This window comes from Gopherus flavomarginatus, chromosome 1, assembly GCF_025201925.1.
Source record: "Gopherus flavomarginatus isolate rGopFla2 chromosome 1, rGopFla2.mat.asm, whole genome shotgun sequence".
In the NCBI taxonomy this organism is placed as follows: Eukaryota; Metazoa; Chordata; order Testudines; family Testudinidae; genus Gopherus; species Gopherus flavomarginatus.
Window position 1 is genome coordinate 221,305 of NC_066617.1, and position 25,021 is coordinate 246,325.

The window sequence follows — 25,021 nt, forward strand, 5'->3', positions numbered from 1 at the left end:
GGCTTCTTGTGCTGGGGGTGGGGGAACATGGTGTGGGTGGGTGAACTCTAGATCCATGAAATTGCCTGAGGGTTAGTATTAGGGTTGGGGTCAGTGCCTCTAGGTTGGTGTCAGGCATTGCAGGGTGCTGAGCTGGACAGGGAGTTGGAGATGTGTTGGATGGTGATTGGCCATCACCAGGGTACAAGTGGACAAGCATTGGTGTAGATGTCTGGGAATGGCATCAACCCAACCAGGAGAACAGGTTTTTTTTTTCCTTGGAGTCATTTGGTCAGGCAGACATTGATCTTGATGCACAGGTTGACAAAGATATCCAGGCCAGATGGGATTCCACCCATACCAGTTAATTTCTAATATCACTGTTTAGGCTGACCCCAGAAATTATATTACTGGTGTTAGGCTCTGATGGAGTCCTCTCTATGGGATAGGGGAGCAGGCAGATACTGGACACAGTGTTGGTATATAATATTCTAAATACTTTTACTGGTTACAATATAAACCCCACTCCATATTCACACCCCTTTCATACCACACCAGAGTCCGAAGATTAGAACAAAGTCCCGATGGCCAGTCAAGGTCTGCTCCAATCATAAGGTGTTGGGAGCCCCACAATGCACACCTCTTCTTTATCAGGGCTCTGGATCAATGTCTGACTCCAAATTTCAGATATGTCAGGCAACTATTTATAGACCAGTTCATTGCATCCTTAGCTCTTTGTCTCTTTGCTAAACCTTTCACCCATAACTTCAGGAAAACAGTTCCTGGGGAGGCCATCATAATCCAAGACATTCCATTTCCTCCAATGAACATGACGAAGTTGTTTTGCACAGACAATCCTTGACCTCTCATAACCTTAAATAACTTATGTATTCATGTCAAACACATAGCATTTATGCTAGGCCCAAATGGCTGATGGTGTATTACAACATATACTACTATATATCCCAATACTGGGTGTCCTTGTTCCGCTCAGCATCTACTGCCAAGCATTGGAACTCCGCTGCATATTTAGCAACTAGCCAGCAGCCCTGCAACACCAGACACGCAGCTTTGGCAGTACACTTGCAACTCGGGTAATCAAAGATCATCACCATAGCTTGAATGAATTCCTCAAATTGACCGAGGAGTGGGTTTGATTTTTCCAGGAGCAGAGAGGCCCAAGCCAGGGCCTCCCCAGGAAGCAGGTTCAGAATCAATCCCACCCAGATGTGGTTAGTGGGATACGACTGTGAGTGTAGCAGAAAGAGGAGCCAACACTGATTTAGGGACACATGAAATTAGTCACAATCACCATTGGACTTGTCAGGCAGGGGGAGCTTGGGCTCATGGGAGCAGGGGGTCAGAGCTGAAGGCAGTGTGGCTTGAGCTTGTAGGGCTGCATTCTGCAGAGTGGCAAGTTGGGCCTGCAAAGTCTGTGGGGTCCCACTATATTCATCAGAGAGATATAGGCCTTTTTAGGATCCATGCTTGCTGTATGGGCTCTAGTTCCCTGACGGTTTGTGGTTTTAGGGCTGCCCAACCTGTCGGAATGTGAATGGCCATGCCTAGTGGTTGGAGCAGAAGTCGGCGACCAGATGCCAGAGCCAAGGATCAGAGCCAAAGACAGAAGTCAGGAACTGGAGCAGAGGGTCAGAACTGGGATACCTGTAGCAAAGCAAGACAGGAGGAGAGCTGGAAACTGGCAGGTGCAGGACTTAATGCAATCGTGGGTGACTGCATTGAGCAGCTGCTAAACTAGTGCTACTGCTGGGTGGAAGAGCTAGTCTGCTGACTCTTCCTACCCATCAGGAGGTGCAGCCCAACAGGCAGCCTACTACAGGCGCCTGCATTCATTAGGTTGCTCAGAGACTGGCTCTGCTGCAGGCCCTGATTCTGGACAGTCTCAGGCTTGGCCCATGTTAGTGGCTACAGTCCAACCTCAGGCTCATGGACTCATTCTGTGGCCCCGGACCCTGGTTCATGTCTATTGGCAGCTGGCCATGTCTGCTGAATGTCAGCAAGTAGGGGTTATGCTTTGTGGAGGTGTTTGCCATGCTGTTATACACACAGGTCGGCTCTGGCAGGTAGGAAGGTCAGTCTCTCTGCTGTGTCTCTGACTGGGTCCTCATCCCCATTAGTGGCATCTGCTTGGCTCAATCACAGAGGCCATTGCCTTGTGGGTAGTGGGCTGTCATCTTTATGCCATATCAGGTCAGCCCAGGGGTCAATTTCCCCCATCTCCAGTGGCAAGTGGAACCCCAGTTATCTGAGCTGGAATCCCAGTGTATAAGGCAACACTGCTGAGCCCACTGCTTTGCAGGCTCCACTGGAGGCATAGGCTGCACTTGTTTGCAGTGGCTGCAGTGTCACTATCATAACGAAATAATTGATTGGCAGGTCACAATGATACAGTGAGTTGTATGTGTTCTGTGCAAACCCACTCAGCTGGTCTATGGGGATGAGGCTGTGGCGAGTCTGAACTGGGATGCTAGCTAGTGGCCAGGGTTGAGGTCACTGGTACACAAGTTGTAGACAGGAAAAACAGATTCTTTGTGTTACAATGTCAGGGTTACTGCAGCTTTGAGCCCTGCTGTAGTCTGCTCTAGGAATGCCCATCAGATCTCAGGCCTCAGCTGTCACGTCTCTGGTCAGAGACCCGCATCCCTCTCCTTTCTGTCTGGGGCTTTAGACTACAGCCCTCTGCTCTTTACTTCCATTGTCCCCTGGTCTGACAAACATCCAGCCCCAGCTCTATGGCTTCTGTCCAAGGACAATGACAGGGCTTTTGTAAATGAGCAGACAGCTCTTCCTAAGCAAGCACATTTATTAAAGGACAAAAGCATGCAGAAAAAGACAATATGGGCATATACACACACACGAAACATACCAGAAGTCACCCAGCCACCCTATTGGGCCCTGGAAGGCCAAAGTCCTTCCAACACAGCAGCAAGGGTTTGGGACCCTCTTGGACAAAAGGTCCTGTCCATTTTCTAGCCCAGAAAGAAGGCACTGAGTCTGGTTAAGCTCAGCCTCTATATCCCAGAAATCTTTTCCTCCCAGCATCTTGGAAACAGGTAAAAACCCATACATTCCCCTGGCCCCAAGTGGCCAAGCTTCCAAAGCAGGGTATTGGCATGCCCAGCCTGGGGATTCTGTATTTATCAGCCCCTAGTGATTTCAGATTCCTCAGGAACACTTCACCCCCATGAGCCAGGAACACATAAATACACATCATCTATATTGGTTCAAAGGACTACGAATAGTCTATGGCTCAAACCATCTGGCCCACCTCAATAGAAAGTCTTTCTTTTTTGAATTTTTCATGCTTTCAACATAAGATATGCTCTGGTCCCCATGTCAGCCAATATCTGTCACACTTTATAAGCAGCATTGTAGAAAGAAGTGATGGATGGGCAGACAGACACCAACCCTGGCAGCTTTGGGTGCCTATTCAAAGAAAGCCTGTTGCGGGGGCTCTAAGTGAGGCAATTGGTGCAGGGGAGAGAAGGTCACACAGAGAGGTGGTATTTCGCTACGGCTCTGTGTAAGGGAATGGCGATACATGATCCCCACCCCCAGCTCCAGTGTCAGAGCGAGCTCAGGCACCAGACCACCTCTAGTGGTTTCATTACCTCTAGGACAGGCTAGTGAGGGAGCTGGGAAGCGTCCTCCAGCCTATGGGACTGGGCACGACAAGCAGGGACGACTCAGCCACTGTGAGCCAAGGAGATCAGCACCATTAGTTGTGAGTGACATCTCCCTGCGTGGATGGAGTTTGTGCCATCACTCCCACTGCTAGGAGGTAGTCCAGCTGCAGCACTCTGTCTGGGAGGGACAAGGGGGAACCACCAAGACGCCTTGGCCTTATGAATAAAAGCAGCTTTAGGACTTCAGATGTGCAGAGTTCCTGGGGACAAGGCAGGTGTGACTGTAGTCCCTGGAGCTGCAACTGCTCCCACCGCTGGCCTTTGGCATCTACCTAGAGTGAACAGAGATGTGGCAGGTTAAATGGCTGAAAAATTGAATAGGGGCTTATGTGTTAATGTCCTGATCCCGCAAACCAGGGCTCAGTCTCCTGCCCCACACAGCCTCCCAAGGGTTCCTTGTACAGGGCTATGGGAGACCAGGGGAAGGTCACATATGCCTCAGCACCCACTGCCAACAAGCCTGTTAGGTTCCCACAGACCTCGCATTTCATCTACTCTCGGCCCTCTTCCATCTCCACCCACATGAGAGTCTGAGCCAGACGGGATAGCCCCTAAGGGAAGGGGAGGGAGCCCTTGAAACCTAGAGGTGGGGAACCCTTTAGGGGTGAAGGAGGTGGTGTGTCTTGGGGGTCGCAGCACATTTGGGAATGATTCTGGCCTTGGGAGCTTTGCACAAGGGGTACACTCCTGGCTGGGGATAGTGTGTGTGTTTTTGGGCGGGGGACAGGGGAGTGGTGCATGGTTTGTGTGTGTGAGAGAGGGAGAGAGAGATTCTGGGGTACAAAAGGGGACTGATCCTGGCCTGAGGGTCACTACTAAGGCAAAACCATTTCCCTCAGACTGAGCTAACAGACACCAGTGTCTGCAGCTCTGATGGGATTTTTGGTTTCTGAGGAACAGTGAGGGGTAAGTAGGCTGTTGCCATGGTGATGTCTACCTACAGGAAGAGGAAGTGGTGACTGCATTCAGTGAACTGAAATCAGCCAAATAAGGGCTTCTGCAAATCAGCCGCAGTGAAACTGGGGGGAGGGGGATTGGGGGCATGTTCTTTCATGCTCATTCCTGTCGCTTACTCTGCTTGGGCTGTGCCATGAAGGATTCTGGTGTTTCCTTTGGGCGTGGCTCATGCTGTGACCTCTCACTCCATGCTTAAGGAGCTGGGATTTGTGCACTGGCCCCAAGGCACCGTAGCTCTGTCCCAAATCCAGCAGCTCCTGAAATGCACTCTCTCATGGACCAGGAAAAACCTACTCAGTATCCACCTTTCTGCAATCCAGGGTTGGACTCTGATTCCCCAATTGGTGGAGGCCCTAATCCTGTGGCCTGTGAGGCTGTGACTAGGCATGGAAATGGCATGCCAGCAGGGCCGGCTCCAGGCACCAGCCCAGCAAGCAGGTGCTTGGGGTGGCCAACGATGAGGGGTGGCACATCTGGGTCTTCGGTCTTTGGCAGTGGGTCCCTCACTCCCTCTTGGAGTGAAGGACCTGCCGCTGAATTGCCACCAAAGACTGAAGCAGCAGCGGTAGTGCTGCAGATCGTGATCACGTTTTTTTTTCTTTTTTCTTTTTCCCTGCTTGGAGCAGCAAAAACCCTGGAGCCGGCCCTGCATGCCAGCCAATTACGTGCCAGCTGCCATTTCCTGCCCAAAGCAGACCCATGGTCCTGCACAGGCGCCTGCAGGGAATGCACTGGCAGTGTCATGTTTTCTGTGATGTTTTAGTGGTGGAGATGGCACTGCAAAGAGTGAAGTCTGCAGCCAGCCTGAAACAGTAGCTCTATAAGATGAGAACTGTCATGTTCCTGTATGAGATGTGGACTGGCAACAGAGCTTGCTTATACATCCCAGATGTATTCATCATAGAATCATAGAACTGGAAAGGACCTTGAGAGGTCATCTAATCCAGTCCCCTACACTCATGGCAGGAGTAATTATCTAGACCAGGGGTGGCCAACCTGAGCCTGATAATGAGCCAAAATTTATCAATGTACATTGCCAAAGAGCCACAGTAATACGTCAGCAGCCCCACATCAGCTTTCCCCGCCCCGCTCCCACCACCTCCTACCCACCAGCAGCCCCACTGATCAGGGCCTCCCCCCTTAGAGTGACCAGATGAGAGGAACAAAATATCAGGACACATGGGAGGGGGGCGCCAGCAGAGCAAAAAAAAAGGGAGTCCACACACCCCCCAGCACATTGGAAAGTTGGCACTTGTAGCTCCAGTCCTGGAGTCAGTGCATATACAAGGAGCTGCATATTAACTTCTGAAGAGCCACATATGGCTTCGGAGTAGCGTGACCAGATGTCCCAATAAAATCGAGACTGTCCTGATATTCAACTGTTTGTCCCGCGTCCTGACGGATGTATTGTCGAGACGCCATTTGTCCCAATATTTGGCTTTGGTGGCACTCCGACTTTTTTATTTTTATTTTTATTTTTTTGCTTCGGCAGCACCCTGCCCCGCCATGTGTCCCTAAAATTTTTTTTTGTGATCTGATCACTCTACTTCGGAGCCACAGGTTGTCCACCTCTGATCTAGACCATCCCTGACAGGTCTAACCTGCACTTAAAAATCTCCAGTGATGGAGATTCCACAACCTCCCTAGGCAATTTATTCCAGTGTTTAACCACCCTGAGAGTTAGGAATTTTTTCCTAATATCCAACCTAAACCTCCCTTGCTGCAGTTTAAGCCCATTGCTTCTTGTTCTGTCCTTAGAGGCTAAGATGAACAAGTTTTCTCTCTCCTCCTTGTAACAACCTTTTATGTACTTGAAAACTGTTATCATGTCCCCTCTGTTTTCTCTTCTCCAGACTAAACAAACCCATTTTTTTTCCATTTTCCCTCATAGGTCATGTTTTCTAGACTTTTAATTATTTTTGTTGCTTTTCTCTGGATTTTCTCCAATTTGTCCACATCTTTCCTGAAATGTGGCACCCAGAACTGGACACAATACTCCAGCTGAGGCCTAATTAGAGTGGAGCAGAGTGGAAGAAATACTTCTCGTGTCTTGCTTACAACATTTCTGCTAATACAGCCCAGAATGATGTTTGCGTTTTTTGCAACAGAGTTTGGGGGTGAAAGTAACATACAGGACTTACTGGTACTGCTGGAGTCCTGAGAGGGACATGGCCTCAACCAGAAGAGGCGGGGCCTCTCAAGATTTAAAGGCCCTTGGGCACCAGCTGCGGATGGGAGCCCCAGGGCTTTAAATCAACCCGGGGCTCCTCACAGGCAAATTAAAAGGCCCCCTTTAAATCCCCACTGCAACTCCAGCTTGGATTTAAAGGGCTCAGGGCTCCCGTGGCTGTGGACAGCCCAGAGCCCTTTAAATCCCAGCCCCAGCCCAGCCACCAAAGCTGCAGGCAGGATTTAGAGGGCCCGGAGCTCCTGTGGCTGCGGGGAGCTCCGAGCCCTCTAAATCCTGGCCCCAGCCCAACCACCGGAGCTGCAGGCGGGATTTAAAGGGCTCAGAGCTTCCCCTACTGCGGGGAGCCCAGAGCCCTTTTAATCCCGGCGGCGGAAGCCAGTGCAGTCTGGGACGGCGTACTGGCTCTTGCCACACCGGCTTACTTTCACCTCTAACAGAGTTACACTGTTGACTCATATTTAGCTTGTGGTCCACTATGACCCCCCAGATCCCTTTCCACAGTACTCTTTCCTAGGCAGTCATAAAATCTTTTAATGCTCTGCGGGCTATGGGTGAGGTTCGTTTATTATTATTTATTATTGTTTATGTAAGGTATTTTATGCAAAGTGCCACCTAGTGGCAGAACAGTAAAATACAATTTAGCATTCCATGACATCTCCCTCTTTAAGTTCTACATTCCTACCATTTACATTATTAAATGGTCTTTGAAGTTCAGTACAGATCAATAAGTCAAGTGTGTCTGAATCACACTATTTTTCTAATTACACGATCTGAAGGCATAACAGCTTGGTCATCCGGCTGTCCATTAGTAGCAACAACTGACTGGTCGGTTTGGAAGGCTTGAGTCATCGTCTTCTGCACCTGCTATCTGTAGAGTTTCCCCTGTTGATTGCTGTTGCTGAAGAACAAACTGTAGATGTGGACGGTCTATCTTGATCACATCTGATCTGGGTGTGGAATTCATTTTTTGTTCTTTTTAAACAACGATATCTGGACTTGTCCATTCATTTTTTCCATCCAATTTTACTTGAACACAGTCGACAGTTTCTAGACCTGGTAGTTCTCTGAGTGACATCTGCTGTAAAAGTGTTCATAAGATTTTTTAGGTTTTTATCCAGTTCAGTCGCTCTCTTCATGTCTGGCCATTTTGGAAATAGGTTCTTTTCAAAACTTGGTCCGAATTGTCTTCCCATCAGGAGTTGTGCTGGACTACACTGAGTGGCTGCTGTTGGTGTTGGTCTGTACCTCAGAAGGGCAAAGAATGGATCTTCCTGCTGTAGGATTTCTTGGCTGTCTGTACACTCTCTGTCTCTCCATTTACTTGGAGGTAACATGGGCTGCTAGTAATATGATCAAAATCATATTTTGTTTAGAATGACTTAAAATCTGCTTCAGTGAATTGTGGTCCATTGTCTGTCACTAGCTGTTCTGGAATGCCGAAGTGAGCAAATGGGCACCAGTTTCTCAATAAAACTATGACATGGTAAGTCTGTCAATCACATTACTTCTATACAGCTGGAAAAATAGTCCATAATGACAAGGTCATGATGTCCTCTGAATATGCATAAATCTGCAGCTAGTTCTTCCAAGGTCTATTTGGTAGGGGTGTTGTTACTAAAGGTTCTTTGTGTTGTGATGGTCCGTTAGTTCTGCAAGGTTCACATGCAGACACTTTATGTCCTTGCTGATGCCTGGCCACCACACTTACTGGTTGGCCCATTCATGGCATTTAGTTAATCAATGATTCCCTTCATGGGTGAGGTTTAGGATTTCTCTTCTCATTTAGTTTGTAATTACAATGTAATTGCCTTTAACAATGAGTGCATTTGACTTGCTTAGTTATCCACGCACTGCAAAGTAGTGTCTTGTCACTTCTTTAGTGTGGTTTAGGTTTAGATACTTGGGCCAGCCACCCCAATGTAACTTAGAACTTCCTGAAGTTGTGTGTCTGTTATAATTGCTTTTTGGAGCTAGAGTCATCTCTTTTCTGACACTGGTCTGTATGTGTCCACAGCATTCACATACACCTTTACATCAGCTCTGAGCTCACGGGTTGCTGAGTGTGATGCTGGGCTCCATAATGGAATGTCTGCTAGTCCCAGATTATTCCCAGGAACATATTTAGTAATTGGGTTAAATTAGGGTGACCAGACAGCAAATGTGAAAAATCAGAGGACAGGGGTAGGGGGGTAATAGAAGCCTATATAAGAAAAAGACTCCCAAATCAGAACTATCCCTATAAAATCTGGACATCTGGTCACCCTAGGTTAAATCACATTAACCTTAGCAATAGACTCTGGCATCTCAGATGTGCTTGATCCAGGTCTTCTTCATTGTTGAGAGTTACAAGTGGTTTGTGGTCTGTTTATCAGCATAAATGAATCTAGTCCACACAGATATCTGTTAAAGTTCTAACATGCCCATACACTTGGCAGGCACACCTTGCCAATCTGTGTATATCATTTTTCTACTTCTATGAGTGCGCAAGAGCAAAATGCATCTGGCTTCCACTCTGAGTGCTGTTGTTGCAACAATACACCACGTAAGCCGTAGCTGCTTGTATCCTCACTGACCATTGTGGGTTTGTTCACATTGTAGTACTTGAGAACTGGAGCAGTAGAGATCATTTGAAGGCAGTTTTTTTTATTTGCCCCCCCCATAACCAAAAGGTGTTGGATTTTAATAATACATTCAATGGTTTTGTCACTGTAGAAAGGTCCTGAAAGTATCGACCAAGGTCATTTGCCATTCCCAGTATGCATCTCAGTTATGGTACATTAATTGGTGCATTCAATTTGCAAATGGCTTTTACTTTCTCAGGGCTAGGACAGATCCCATCTTTGTTTATTGTCTATCCCCAAAACTCAATTTGGGGTAGGCAGGAAACACATTTTTCCTTGTTTTGCTTCTGCCCAGACTAACCAATTAGGCTTAGGATGAGTGTTTTGTTGTGTTCTTCCATTGAAGATCCATATATCAGAATATCATCCATGAAACCACAACTCCATTTGTGTTCATTAACAGTTCTGCCACCAGTCTTTGGAAAATTAAAGGTGCACTGGTAATCCCAAAGGGTAATCTTCGAAAGCAAAATCTCTTAAAGGATCTGATAAATGTAGTCAGTTTAGCACTTTCTTTGGATAAAGGAATCTGCTGGAATCTCGAGACATCCAGCTTGCAGAATACTGTAGCTCCTTTCACTTTGGGAAGGAAGTCACCCAGTGCTGAGAGGATATATTGTTCTCTCACAGCTGCTTCACTGAGGCTTTTAAGATCCACACATATTTGTATTTTTCCATTTTGCTTTATAAATGGTACCATTGGGGCACACCATGCTGTTGGCTCAGAGATTTTCTTGATTATGCCAATCCACTCCATTCTGTTTAACTCAGTTTCCACTTTATGTAGTAAGGGGATAGGAATCCTGTGAGGTGTATGTACCCTATATGGTTCAGCTTTGTCTCTTAAAGTGATTTGTATTGGATGTCCTTAAAGTCCAATATGACCCCATATTCCATCAATTTCTTCCGCATTTCTCACTAGGCCCATCATGGCTGCCACGCTGCAACTGGGAAGGCTGATGGTCAGTGATCCTTTAATCACATAAACCCTGAATGCAAAGCTGTTGTCTTTGAAATTTGTTTCTGTGGTGAATTGGCCCAAGTTCAGAATACCTCCAGGGCTAATCAGAGTGACTTCAGCTCTGGGAGGAGTTGAAGGTGACTTGTCAGTCCCTTCTGAGATGACTGTGACATCAGTTCCTGAGTCAGTTTTAAAGTCAATAGTCTTGCCATGAATATTCAATTTTACTGTCCAAACTGGTTCTGTGTCAGATCCAAGAAAGAATGGCGCTTGATTGTCTGTAGTATGAACCAGCTCCCTGACTTCCTTAATGCAGGATATAGCCTGCATTTATTACACCATGTGCCTCTGGCTGGACATGGATCAGCTCTTGGGATATGATTTTTTCCACACCTTGTGCATGTAGGCTGGAATTTGTCCCTCTTAGCATGGGAATTCTCTCTCCTTCCCATAGAGGTTTTATGATAATGACTTTTAACCTTTGCTCTATGTATAGCTATCGCTAGGATTAAATCTCTCTTCAGTTGTAGCTGCTGTGAAAGGTTTTATCTGTTATACTCATAATCAACCTGTTTCTGATATTTTTACATTTTGCATTCCCCAAAATCATAGTTTTCAGCTAACATATGCAGAGTTCTTATAAAACATTCTACATTTTCCCCTGGTTCTTGAATTCTCTGGTGAAAACTTGCTCTTTCATAAAACACGTTTCTCTGAGGTATAAAGTATGCTTGAAACATAGCCAGAACCCTTTAATAGTCATCCTCTTGACTGTCTTCAGTCAAGTCAGAGGATTTAAAGATATGCTCTACTTGTTTCCCCAGAGCATAAATTAAAGAAGATAACCTGTGTATCCCCAGTTTCCTTGTGAAGCTTAGTAGCAAAGCAAAATCTTGCAAAATCTTGTTTCTAGTCTGTCCATTCTGAAGGTTTGTCAAAGCTGAAGTTCTCCAGATTATTGAAGATGGGCATGTGGATGAGATCCTGAATTCTTTGTTGCTTTGGTCCTTCTGTTTTTGTTCGTAGTTTACTCCTGACACCATGTCATGTCCCTGTGCTAAATATGGACTGGCCACAGAGCTCATTTATACACCACAGCTCTGTTCAGCATAAGATCCTTTAATGCTGTACCTGGTATGATTGAGGGTCATTTAAATAAGGTGTTTTATGCATAGTGCCAGCTAGTGGCTGAACAGTATAATATAGTTTAGCATTCCATTACAAGAACTGCCCCAGTCTTACCAATGGGGTGTCAACTCTGAAACTACTTCCCTGCTGCTGATCCCGGCAACAGAGTGACCAGTGAATGTGCTTACCTCACTTCCCAAAACGTCTCCTTCTCCTCCCTGGTTCCAATCCCCATTTCCCTCATAACTGGCTTCACCAACCACCAGCTTCCCCAATGACTTCTTCAGCGCTGCCCTGCACTGTCAGTGCAAAAATCTACCACATGTAGGAAACGGAATATGTAGGAAAAGTGTAAATAATGTAATAGTGCACAAGAGGAAGGGGGCACCATGCTGAATGGACTGTTCATTTTCACATCCAAATCTCCAGAGCTTCATTACACGAGGTTTCTACACTGAGGCTGCAGAGTTCATATCTGCCTCACTGAGGAGCACCTGAGCCTTGGCCACATGATGTGGCCCCTGGCTGTAAAGTGCACTGATGGGTCTAAAGAGGCAATGCCATAGGCCTGGTCTGTGTTTCATTTGCAAAGAGTGAGGCTGGAGGCAGATTATATTGAACAATTGGATTTATTAATCCCTGTGGCTGAGTTGCTTCCAGCCTAACTCCTCACATTCCCTGTTCCACTGGTGTCCTGTTAATAACAATCCCTCCAGGGAAAATGGGCCGTCTGACTCAGATTCCACAGATAATGATACAATTTGCACTGCAGCATGCTCCAGTCTGTAATGGAGTGTAACGACTGTTGGGTTGAACCAAGTCTGAGGGGTTTTGTAGTGATTTGCCCTGACCCTCTATTTCTTCCCAGCATCCATCAGTTGAGGAGCAAGGTGTCTGAGGAACATGAAGTCATCAAGAAGAAGGAGCTGGAGACTGGGCCCAAGGCCTCTTATGGATACGGGGGCAAATTTGGAACAGAGCAGGACCGAATGGATAAGGTAAAAGCTGCTGTGTCTTGTCTGTGCTCTGCAGAGAGTTTCCTGTCCCAGCAGTGGAGGGGTGGGTCTGTCTGAGTGACTGTTCCACAGCAGGGAAAGAGCAGGAACAGAGACTTAAAGAAGTTAGAAGTGGAATAGATCTGTGCAGCCCCACCCATCTCCCTCCCCATGGACCAGAGCAGGTTTATTCCTAATGAACTGTTAGACCAGACAAAGCTCTACTAACTTTAAATGTCCCACATGATGGAGTACCCAACCTTTCTCCTGATGGGATGATTCCCAGCCAAATCCATCTTCCTGACAGGGAATATTTCCTGATTAATTGTCATAATCATCCCCTTTCTTAAATCTGTCTGATTCCTCCTAGTTACATGCCCTTAAGAGTCCCAGAATTGAACATGCTGATGCAGGTGGGCTCACGGCACAGCGGCGTAGAGAGAGTTCATTCATAGATCCAGAGAGTTTAAGGACAGAAATGACCGTTAGATCATCTAGTCTGATCTGTAGAGCACAGGCCATTAAATTTTACTGTTTCCTCTGTATTGAGCCCCATAACTTGTGTTTGGCTAAAGCACCTCTTCACGAAAAAAGAACAGGAGTACTTGTGGCACCTTAGAGCCTAACAAATTTATTTGAGCTTTTGTGGGCTACAGACCACTTCATCAGATGCATAGAATGGAACATATGGTGAGGAGGTGTGTATGTGTGTATGTATATATATATAATATGTGTGTGTGTGTGTATATATGTGTATATGTGTGTGTACATATATATATATATATAGACACACACACACACACACACACACAGAGAACATGAAAAGGTGAGAGTTGTCCTACCAACTCTAAGAGGCTAATCAATTAAGAGAAAAAACTTTTGTAGTGATAATCAAGATAGCCCATTACAGACAGTTTGACAAGAGGTGTGAGAATACTTAACATGGGGAAACAGATTCAATGTATGTAATGGCTCAGCCATTCCCAGTCTCTATTCAAGCCTAAGTTGATAGTGTCTAATTTGCATATTAATTCAAGTTCAGCGGTTTCTCATTGGAGTCTGTTTTTGAAGCTTTTCTGTTGCAAAATTGCCACCTTTAGGTCTGTTACTGAGTGGCCAGAGAGGTTGAAGTGTTCTCCTACTGGTTTTTGAATGTTATGATTCCTGATGTCAGATTTGTGTCCATTTATGCTTTTGCGTAGAGACTGTCCGGTTTGGCCAACGTACATGGCAGAGGGGCATTGCTGGCACATGATGGCATATATCACATTGGTAGATGTGCAGGTGAATGAGCCCCTGATGGCATGGCTGATATGATTAGGTCCTATGATGATGTCACTTGAATAGATATGTGGACAGAGTTGGCATTGGGCTTTGCTGAAAGAATAGGTTCCTGGGTTAGTGTTTTTGTTGCGTGGTGTGTAGTTGCTGGTGAGTATTTGCTTCAGGTTGGGGGACTGTCTGTAAGCATGGACAGGTCTGTCTCCCAAGATCTGTGAGAGTGAGGGATCATCTTTCAGGGTAGTTTGTAGATCTTTGATGATGCGCTGGAGAGGTTTTAGTTGGCGGCTGAAGGTGACAGCTAGTGGTGTTCTGTTATTTTATTTGTTGGGCCTGTCCTGTAGCAGGTGACTTCTGGGTACTCTTCTGGCTCTGTCAATCTGTTTTTTCACTTCAGCAGTTGGGTATTGTAGTTGTAGGAATGCTTGATAGAGATCTTATAGGTGTTTGTCCCTGTCTGAGGGATTGGAGCAAATGTGGTTTTATCTTAGAGCTTGGCTGTAGACAATGGATCGTATGATGTGGTCTGGATGAAAGCTGGAGGCATGTTGGTAAGTATAGCGGTCAGTAGGTTTCTGGTATAGGATAGTATTTATGTGACCATCGCTTATTAGCACAGTAGAGTCCAGGAAATGGACCACTTGTGTAGATTGGTCTAGGCTGAGGGTGATGGTGGGATGGAAATTATTGAAATTATGGTGGAATTCCTCAAGGGCTTCTTTTCCATGGGTCCAGATGATGAAGATGTCATCAATGTAGCGTAAGCAGAGTTGGGGCATTAGGGGATGAGAGCTAAGGAAGCGTTGTTCTAAGTCAGCCATAAAGATGTTGGCATACTGTGGGGCCATGCAGGTACCCATAGGAGTGCCGCTGACTTGAAGGTATATATTGTCCCCAAATGTGAAATCGTTATGGGTGAGGACAAAGTCACAAAGTTCAGCCACCAGGTTAGCCGTGATATTATCAGGGATACTGTTCCTGATAGCTTGTAGTCCATCTTTGTGTAGAATGTTGGTGTAGAGGGCTTCTACATCCATAGTGGCCAGGATGGTGTTTTCTGGAAGATCACCGATGGATTGTAGTTTCCTCAGGAAGTCAGTGGTGTCTCGAAGGTAGCTGGGAATGTTGGTAGCGTAGGGCCTGAGGAGAGAGTCTACATAGCCAGACAATCCTGCTATTAGGGTGCCAATGCCTGAGATGATGGGGCATCCAGGATTTCCAGGTTTGTGGATCTTGGGTAGCAAATAGAATATCCCTGGTCGGGGTTCTAGGCATGTGTCTGTACAGATCTGTTCCTGTGCTTTGTCAGGGAGTTTTTTGGAGCAGATGGTGTAGTTCTCTTGTCAAACTGTCTGTAATGGGCTATCTTGATTATCACTACAAAAGTTTTTTCTCCTAATTAATTAGCTTCTTAGAGTTGGTAGGACAACTCTCAACTTTTCATGTTCTCTGTATGTGTATATATATATATCTCCTCACTATATGTTCCATTCTATGCATCTGATGAAGTGGGCTGTAGCCCACAAAAGCTTATACTCAAATAAATTTGTTAGGCTCTAAGGTGCCACAAGTACTCCTATTCTTTTTGCAGATACAGACTAACACAGCTGCTACTCTGAAACTCTTCAAGAAAGGCGACCAGTTTTGATTTGAAAACATCAAGAGATGGAGAAATCCTTGGTAGTTTATTCCAGTGCTTAATCTTGCTCTCTGTTAATTTATGCTCTAGTTCTCATTTGCACTTGTCTGGCTTCAGCTTCCAGTCACTTGTTCTTGTTCTGCATTTCTCTGCTAGGTTAAAAAGCCCTTTAGTGCCTGGGGTTTTCTCCCTGTGAAGGTACTTATACACAGTTATCAAGTATTGATCTTTTGGATAAGCCAGAAAGATTGGGCTCTTTAATCATAGAATCATAGAATATCAGAGTTGGAAGGGACCTCAGAAGGTCATCTAGTCCAATCCCCAACTAAATCATCCCAGCCAGGGCTTTGTCAAGCCTGACCTTAAAAACCTTTAAGGAAGGAGATTCCACCACCTCCCTAGGTAACCCATTCCAGTGCTTCACCACCCTCCTAGTGAAAATTTTTTCCTAATATCCAACCAAAACCTCCCCCACTGCAACTTGAGATCATTACTCCTTTTTCTGTCATCTGGTACCACTGAGAACAGTCTAGATCCATCCTCTTTGGAACCCCATTCAGGTAGTTGAAAGCAGCTATCAAATCCCATCCCCCAATCTTTAAGTTTCTGACTGTACCACGTTCTCCAATGCTTGAATAATTTTTGTAGCTCTTTTTCTGTCCCTCCAATCAGTTTCCTCCTCACCGTTGGAAAATTAGCTCTTTTGAAGCATCAAGTGTAGGTACTGCTGGGTGGGACTGTCCTCTGTTTGCCTATATTGAATGTAATCAGGTCGTGAGCGCTATGTGGGAATGGCTCTGGGGATGCTGCCCTAGAGCTCAGCCAAGTGTCTCTCAGAGCTGAGCCTGGGCTCAGGCAGGGAGCGTTAGTCAGTGAGACTAAATGACAGTGCAGTATATTCTGCTTGTGCCTCTGCCCATGTGTCTGTCCTGACCGCTAGAGCAGAATGAAGTTGTGATTGACTCTGTCCGTGTGTCTGTCCTCTCCGTTGGATAGGAACAGTGGTGGTGTCTGACACTGTTCTTTTTGGTTTCCTAGAGTGCACTGGGCCACGAGTACGTAGCTGATGTTGAGAAGCATTCATCTCAGACAGATGCAGCTAAAGGCTTTGGGGGGAAATATGGAGTCCAGAGGGACCGAGCCGACAAGGTAGGTGGCGACGGTGGTACAGGTTAGAGCCCTGCAGCGGGACAGGAATCCCATGGGTCTCACAGAACCTACTGCCATAATAGCAGGAGTGAGTAAAATGTATTTTGTTGCAGGCTGGATTGGGTGGGCAAAAAACCCAACTGCAGTAATTTGTGGGAAAACACTAAATCTCTCATCAGTTTGTCATAAATAGAATTTCAGCGATGGAAAGCAAGTTTTTCTTTAAATAAAGAAACAGTGCAGAAGCGAGTGGGACTGGGTATTGTGGGCAGAACGGTAGAGGGATTAAAAGAATAGTCCAGCGCAGGGCTCTGGTACTGGGCACAGTGAGAACACGCAACCGGGTGCCCAGCTCTTGCTGCAGCAGGAAATTAAAGGTCTTAGCCTTTATTTTCAAGGCACGCAATGATCTGAGCCCAGGATTACTGTGTGCTTTGTGTACCTCAGAACTGCCACTGACAACTCCCTCTGGCACAATGCAATTGCCTTCTCTTCTGAGGGGTGCAAGGAACCGAGCCCATCTCGCTGGGGAGCCCAGCTCACAAATCAGGTGTCAAACTGACACTTCTCACTAAATCCACACAGTGGTCTCCAAACTTATATTTCTGGCTATCTGCAATTTTTCTCAATTATGCAAACTAGCTAATTGGTTTGCATAAACTGTCACCCATGGAGCTACACAAAACTTGGCAGCTCTGCACCTGGCATGTGTCATGCTGCCCCTGTCTGGCTGGATACCTGACTTATTCAGCACGTGTAACTGACATCACAGCGTGGGGTAGCCCTGGTCTCTAAGCTCAGGCACTGACTTTTGGTGGGGGTTGGTGGTGCAGTGGCTGTGGTGTGGGAGCAGCGGATGAAAAAGGAACACTGTCATCTTGGCATCTCAGCAGAGGCCGAGCAGGGGGAAGGGCTCTGTGATGTGGAGCCCCAGCCCTGGGGCAGAGCTGCTGACATCCCAGTCAGTGCTGTGTGAGTGGCTTGTATTTCAGTCGTGGGCGTCTCTGCACACAGGGAGCCCTGTGCTGCCCTGACCAGCGGGCAGCCCATCATGACCAGCAAGGATGAGCTAGAATCTATGGTTATGTGTCAGTCAGCGCTGCTGCCTCTGCCGTGGCTTCTACTGGGGTCATGGCTGCTGAGCAGGGCAGTGCATGCAGAGACCTTAGAGCCTCAGAGCGGTGTGGCAGTAGGGGTGTGAGTGGGGGCGAAGGAGTCTTCTTGTGGAGTGCCTCAGGGCGAGGGTGCCATCCTGAGGCAGCCCATGGACAGACAGGTGGAGATAGCTGGGAGTGACGCAGATAAACGAGAGGTCAGGGCAGTGGCTGGTGGCACAGTGAGGGACAAGAATGGATAGGGGGGCAAAGAATGGGCAGGGCTTGATGGAGAGGGCAGGGCAAACAGTCTAAGTTTGTTGAGATGGGAAAGCGAGGCCTGGGCTGGCTTGAAGCCTGTGACCCTGAGGTGGAAGGCTCTCTGGGCACAGACGCAGCTGCCCAGCTGGGAAAGCAGAGGGTGAAGGTGCCAGGCCCTGTCTCTGACTGGGAACTACGTCCCAAGGAAGCAGCTGATGCTATTCTCATTCCTCCTCCAGTCAGCGCTTGGGTTTGAGTACAAGGGCGAGGTGGAGAAACACTCATCCCAGAAAGGCAAGTTCAGTGGTAGTGTTCACCTCGCATGACCCATCTGCTATTACTCCACTTGCCACATCCCGACTCACCCATCCTCTCATTTACTCCTTCCCTCCCCTCCCCTCCGCCTCTCCCTTCCCCATTCTTTCTCACCACCTCCCCTCCCACCCCACTCTCTGCCACAGTGATCCCTTGTCCTTGCCACCACCACCCCATTCCTTCCACCATCACATCCCCCTTCTCTTACCCTCCCCTATGCCTTTCCCTTCCTGAGGTTGGATATTGGGACAAACTTTTTCACTAGGAGGGTGGTGAAGCACTGGAATGGGTTACCTGGGAGGTGGTGGAATCTCCTTCCTTAGAGGTTTTTAAGGTCAGGCTTGACAAAGCCCTGGTTGGGATGATTTAGACTCATAGTCTAAATCATTTACAGTTCTCTGTAATTATAGACTCATAGACTCTAGGACCGGAAGGGACCTCGAGAGGTCATCGAGTCCAGTCCTCTGCCCTCATGGCAGGACCAAATACTGTCTAGACCATCCCTGATAGACATTTATCTAACCTACTCTTAAATATCTCCAGAGATGGAGATTCCACAACTTCCCTAGGCAATCTATTCCAGTGTTTAACTACCCTGACAGTTAGGAACATTTTCCTAATGTCCAACCTAAATCTCCCTTGCTGCAGTTTAAGCCCATTGCTTCTTGTTCTATCATTGGAGGCTAAGGTGTTGGTGTTGGTGTTGGTCCTGCTTTGAGCAGGGGTGGGACTAGATGACCTCCTGAGGTCCCTTCCAACCCTGATATTCTATGATTCTATGATTCTCCCTCACCACCTCCCCTCCCACCCCAGCCTCTGCCACAGTGCTCCCCTGACCTCTGCCATCCCCCACTCCTTCCCCTCAGTACATCCCCTTCTCTCCTCTGCCCCCCCTGTTCCTCTCCCTTCCCGATTCTCCCTCACCACCTCCCCTACCACCCTATCCTCTGCCACAGTGCTCCCCTGTCCTCTGCCATCCCCCACTCCTTCCCCCACTACATACCCTTCTGTCCTCTGCCCCTTCTCTCTGCCTCTCCCTTCCTGATTCTCCCTCACCACCTCCTCTACCACCTCAGCCTCTGCCACAGTGCTCCCCTGTCCTCTGCCACCCCCCTTTCCTTCCCCCACCACAACCCCTTATCTCCTCTATCCCTCCCCTCCCCACCCCCTTCTGCCACTCCTGGACCTCACCCTCCCTCCTCTTCCGCTTCCTCCTAGCCTCATCCCTCCACCCCCACCACTGCCCTCTCTCTCTTCTTGCATTTCTCTTGCCCCTTCCCGTGTCCGCCTACCCTCCCCAGTGGATTGGAAGGCAGCATTAATCTCTGCTTGCATGCTATTCCCCAGATTATGCCAAGGGGTTCGGTGGCCGATATGGGGTGGAGAAGGACAAGCTGGACAAAGCAGCCGTGGGGTTCGACTACAAGAGTCAGACAGAGAAGCACGAGTCGCAGAAAGGTCAGGCCTGCAGTGACCATTGTTTTTGGGTGCCCAGCATGTGTCTGGCCTTTCCCACACTAAAATGAAACATGGGCAGGAAGGGGCCAGGAGTACTTGAGAGGGCACTGCTCACAGCAGTGTAACTCAGAGAAGCCCAGCACATTTCTGGGGAGTCCAACACTGAGCCAAGCCAGGACCCACCATTTCCAGCAGGCACCTTGGCAGACTGAGCCCTGTGGAGGGGTTTGGCTGCCTATTGGGCCATGTTAGTGTGTTCCAGGCCCGGGCTGCGCAGCCACAGCCCAGGGGGAATGGGTAAGCTGGAAGATGAGGATGGTGTCACTGGGGACTGGAGGGTTGAGAGGCAGCACTGAGTGAGGTGGAGGGAGCGCGTTGCCTCTGTGTCAGCGAGGAAGGGGTGGAGCGGTGGTGGATAGCAGGCTGTGTCCGTAGGGCCCCTGTATGGGGCGCTCAGGACTGAATGAAGATGGAAACCAAATTCCCTCGTGCCCCAGGGACCCAACAGGGAGACAGTTCAATGAGGGAACAGCATGTGTAGGCGGCATGAATGCCTCTCTCATCCCACAAAAGGCCAGGGGGTGGGGCTGTCTCTCTGGAGCAGAGCTAGGCTTAGGGTGACCAGCGAGCAAGTGTGAAAAATTGGGACAGGGTTGCCGGTAATAGGCACCTATGTAAGACAAAGCCCCAAATATCAGGACAGTTCCTAAAAAATCAGGACACCTGGTCACCCTAGCTGGGCTGTTGCTGAAAGAACAGTGTCTGAAGGAACAGTCCAGCCTTCAATACACCAGCCAGCTCCCCACACATACCCCAGGTGAAGGGCGTGGTGAGCTGGAGACGGCTTTTATTTTTCCCACTATTATAAGGCAATGAGGAAAAAAATCAGTTAGATTGGCCCCCCGAACCCTGCTCCACCCTCCCATCAGCCCCTGTGAGCTTCACCATCCCCACCCCTGCCAGCATCCCATTAGCCCTACCTCAACCCCCCACTAGTCACTGACCCAGGGATGGAGCTGCCTCCATTAGAGTTATGTGAGCCTCAATTAATGGACCGTCTCTGTTTTTTTCTCTGTGTTGCTGTCCCCGCACCCCCCGTGCTCTGTCTTCCCCCGTGACTGCAGACTATGCTGTGGGTTTTGGTGGGAAGTTTGGGGTGCAGAAGGACCGTCAGGACAAATGTGCCCTCGGCTGGGAGCACCAGGAAGAGTTGAAGCGTCATGAGTCCCAGACAGGTGTGTGCTGCTTCTACTCGTGTAATGTTCGTTGGGCCAAGCTATGGTGTGTTTGGCCCAGCTAAATCTCGGGAGCTGACCAGACTGCACTGTGATACAGATGTGGGAACGCTGAGAATTGAAACACAAAAAGCAGGGCATTGTGGGGGTTCAGGCGTCTGGAGCAGTGGGGGTCAAGGAATAGGGCATTGGGTGGGGAGCAGCAGCCAAACAAGGGCTGGGGCACCTGGATCAATGTGTGTTGGAGGACAGAGCACGGGAAGTGCTCACCTACAGCAATAAAGAGTGGAGGAGGGGGGCACCCAGCTCAGTAGGGGGTGGGCTACTGGGTGGGCACCTGCATTAATGCCACATTGCACAGATGCAGAATTCATTCTTGAGGAATCTATTCTGAAGAACAATCCCCAAGCCCTGGGACTTGGACATCTCCCCAGTGGCCACCTGCTGACTTCCCCAGGCTGGCTGCTACTGCTGATGTGTCGCTGGTCAGGCAGTAGGTCTGTGGTGAGCACACATCATTGGTCCCCTTAGCAACAAAGATGCCATTGGAGCACCTGCTGCCATTTGTGACAAACAAATGCAGGCCCTGCACAAACACCGTTTAATTTTGACATTCATGATATATTGGCATTTGACATTCATGATATATTGAATGGGCATAAAGGGTCCATGGTCCTTTTTGGTTCCTGATTGGAGAAATGTGTTACAATCAGGATTCCAGAGCAGATACTTGGCTATGAATCTGAAATTGGCTGTGCAGAGCTATTCTGAGGTGTTGACTAAAATTCCTGGTGTCAGGCACATTCCTGTGGCACGCAGGGATCAGACACTGGGTGGGGCAAAATCAGGCAGTGATTCCAGGGACTATCTGTGGAGGCTTTTTCCAGTGTTTTCATAGCATCTCCCAGGCCTCTGGCTAAGATGAAATGACCAGGGTTCTGAAGCCCCTGCCTTAAGGTACCAGATGGGGAGTCAGGAGGATGTTTTCCCCTGCTGGAGTATCGGCCAGAGGATGCTGGGTGCATGATGTGGGTTTGCCATGTAATGGGGATTTCACGCCTTCCCCAGAAGCATCCAGCATTAGTACCCGACTGAGTGGGCTAGTTCTGAAGTACAAATGGATTTGTTGGGCTGCTCTGGCAGTTCTTGTTTGTTCATAGGTTGCTGGAATGGGACAAAATCCTCCCTGATCTGGGCCCAATCCTTCCTCTACTACGTGGGGAATCTCTCAGTGAAGTCTATGGGAGTTTCTCCTGATAGCTGAGGGCAAACTGAACCCTTTGTGTGTTGCAGACTATGCCAAGGGCTTTGGAGGTCGGTACGGTGTGCAGGAGGACAGAGTGGATAAGGTAAGCCTGCTGCACTCAGCACAGTTCACAGTTATGCCCCCAGAACCCCCGAACCTTGCTCCTCTGCAAAGGGGAGTGGCACCTGCTGTGCCTCTACTCGCACAGCCTTTCCCCCATGCAGTTATTTAGCTGTGGTGGCAGAAGGGCTGGGCCAGGTGTGATGAAGCGTGGGGGGAGAGAGACTGTGGGGGACCATGTGATATTTCCATTTTAAGTCCTTTCTGAATCGCTCCCCTCTTGGGCTGAATTCTCCCAGGCCTGGTCTCTGCCTGGGGGTAAATTTCACTGTGCGAGTTTCAGCAGATCCAGGTAATTGATTTCTGAGTGAGGAGCAGACACCCTTCCCATGACAACAAGATTTTTCTCAACTGCTCTGCAGCGAATGGGGCTACAGTAGGAATCTGGTGGGGAGGGGCCATTGCTCTCGTAAGTTCTTCATTCTGAAGGACCTCACTCACTGTGGTCCCAAAACTGCTTTGCACACAGATTTGGTGTTGTTTCCCTTCTGTCTTTCACACACACTTTTTTATTGTTAATTATTTACATCAGAAATAAGGAATCACAAGCCTGGGTTACAAAGCATCATTTCTATTAACAAGAAGGATTCCTGCACCATTTTCCATCTTCTTCATCAGTGTTTGTGTAGCCCTCATAGACTCATAGACTCATAGACTCTAGGACTGGAAGGGACCTCGAGAGGTCATCGAGTCCAGTCCCCTGCCCTCATGGCAGGACCAAATACTGTCTAGACCATCCCTAATAGACATTTATCTTAACCTACTCTTAAATATCTCCAGAGATGGAGATTCCACAACTTCCCTAGGCAATCTCATGCTGGTCATCTTGGCACAGTGCACCCCACATTTGGGCTGTGGCAGAGTCTGAGTTACAAGAATGGTCTTAGTGCAGTGGTTCCCAAACTGGGGTTCGCAAAATGTTACAGGGAGTTCTCGGGAAAAAGTTCCCTAATGGTGGTCAGAGCTGTCCCTAGGGACCCTGGGCAGCATGGGACCAGCAGCAAGGAGCCCCTGGACTTCCAAGAGCTAAGCAGATCAAAGCAAGCATATCTATCACACTGAGGAGATTTAAACTTCAAGATTCCTTATAAGAAATGGAAAAGGAGATGGATAGTTTTTGCTGTTTTAAAATTAAATAGGCAGCTAGTGTTGTTTTTAAAATTATTTTGAAGAACAAGTTTAAGCTTTGTTGTAATATATGTTATTTGCCTGGACTGCTTAAGACCTGAATGCTTATGTAGGAGTAACCAGGGCCGCCCAGAGGATTCAGGGGGCCTGGGGCAAAGCAATTTTAGGGGCCCCTTCCATAAAAAAAAATTGCAATACTATAAAATACTATATTCTCGTGGGGGCCCCTGCGGTGCCCAGCACAAATTGTCCCACTTGCAAATTGCCCTACAGGCGGCCCTGGGAAAAATAAACCTTCTGCATCTCGGCACAAACCCAGTTTTGAGAAAACTTCTTTACAAGGTATCACTGGTTCTCAGTATCAGTTAGTGCTAAAAGGCACTAAAGCTCATTAAAAGGGATGGACAAATATTTTCCATCAACATTTTCTGGATTGAAAATTAGGGTTTTTTAAAAAGCAGAAAAAAATCATGGACAATTTCTGCTTTCCTTCAAAATTGTGGGCTTTTTTAATTGAAAAGCTGAAATTAGTCTGCCAAAACCTGAATATGGTTTGGGGTTTCAGAAGTGTGTGGCCAAATATTTGCTGCTTGCTGTGTTTGACTGTCTAAAGAAACAATAAAAAAATTCTGCTTAGAAAAAATCCAAAACTTTTGAACCACCTCAGCTTGTGACCAAACGCCTGAGCCCATCCAGTCAGAGATTTTTCCAGGTTTCTGATACTCTGCTGGCTTCCTTGACTCATATCTGTCTCCATAACTTTGGGTTCATTTAGGTTAGAACATAAGAACAGCCATACTAGGTCAAACCAAAGGTCCATCCACCCAGTATCCTATCTACCGACAATGGCCAATGCCAAGTGCCCCAGAGGGTGTTAAACCTAACAGGTAATGATCAAGTGATATCTCTTCTGCCATCCATATCCACCCTCTGACAAACAGAGGCTAGGGACACTATTCCTTATCTATCCTGGCTAATAGCTATTAATGGACTTAACCTCCATGCATTTATCTGTTTCCTGGAGACTGGCTCCATGGGGTCCCTCACAAACTGGAGACGGTTACTGTGGGTTTGCCTTTAGTATAGCTTATGTACATACTCCACGAACTGAGCATTTGAGCTTGTTCCAGAATCTGGGATGAGCCTAAGTTGTGAAAACTGAAATGCTCAAAATAGCACATGCTTGTGAATGGACACAGGGGGCTAAAATTAAATTAACCCAGGGGTTCTCAAACTGAGGGTCAGAACCCCTCAGGGGGTCACGAGGTTATTACTGGGGGGTCGCGAGCTGTCAGCCTCCACCTCAAACCCCACTTTGCCTCCAGCATTTATAATAGTGTTAAATATATAAAAAAGTGTTTTTAATTTATAAGGGGGCAAGTTGTCACACTCAGAAGTTTGCTACGGGAAAGGGGTCAGCAGTATAAAAATTTGAGAACCACTGAATTAACCTCTCTGAAGCCTCAGGAAATGTAGGGGAGGGGGTCTACCTTGGTAGGGTTGGGAAGGAGGTAGGTAGTATAGGATATTGCTCTTCTCATGTGATCCCTCCTCCA

At 47.7% G+C, this 25,021-nt stretch overlaps 2 protein-coding genes across 5 annotated transcripts in view; both read left to right on the top strand.

Moving 5' to 3' along the window:
• The window catches only part of LOC127051204 (uncharacterized), a 185,638-nt gene that overhangs the window by 37,633 nt on the left and 122,984 nt on the right, over positions 1-25,021 (top strand). The gene's annotated exons all lie outside the window — the stretch shown is intronic.
• The window catches only part of HCLS1 (hematopoietic cell-specific Lyn substrate 1), a 62,849-nt gene that overhangs the window by 19,306 nt on the left and 18,522 nt on the right, over positions 1-25,021 (top strand). For all 4 annotated transcript variants that reach the window (XM_050953079.1, XM_050953089.1, XM_050953105.1 and 1 more), the window contains exons 4-9: positions 12,413-12,542; positions 16,498-16,608; positions 18,203-18,257; positions 19,626-19,736; positions 20,861-20,971; positions 22,265-22,320. In XM_050953079.1, coding sequence (XP_050809036.1) covers positions 12,413-12,542; positions 16,498-16,608; positions 18,203-18,257; positions 19,626-19,736; positions 20,861-20,971; positions 22,265-22,320 — 574 coding nt within the window. The remainder of the gene's footprint in view (positions 1-12,412; positions 12,543-16,497; positions 16,609-18,202; positions 18,258-19,625; positions 19,737-20,860; positions 20,972-22,264; positions 22,321-25,021) is intronic.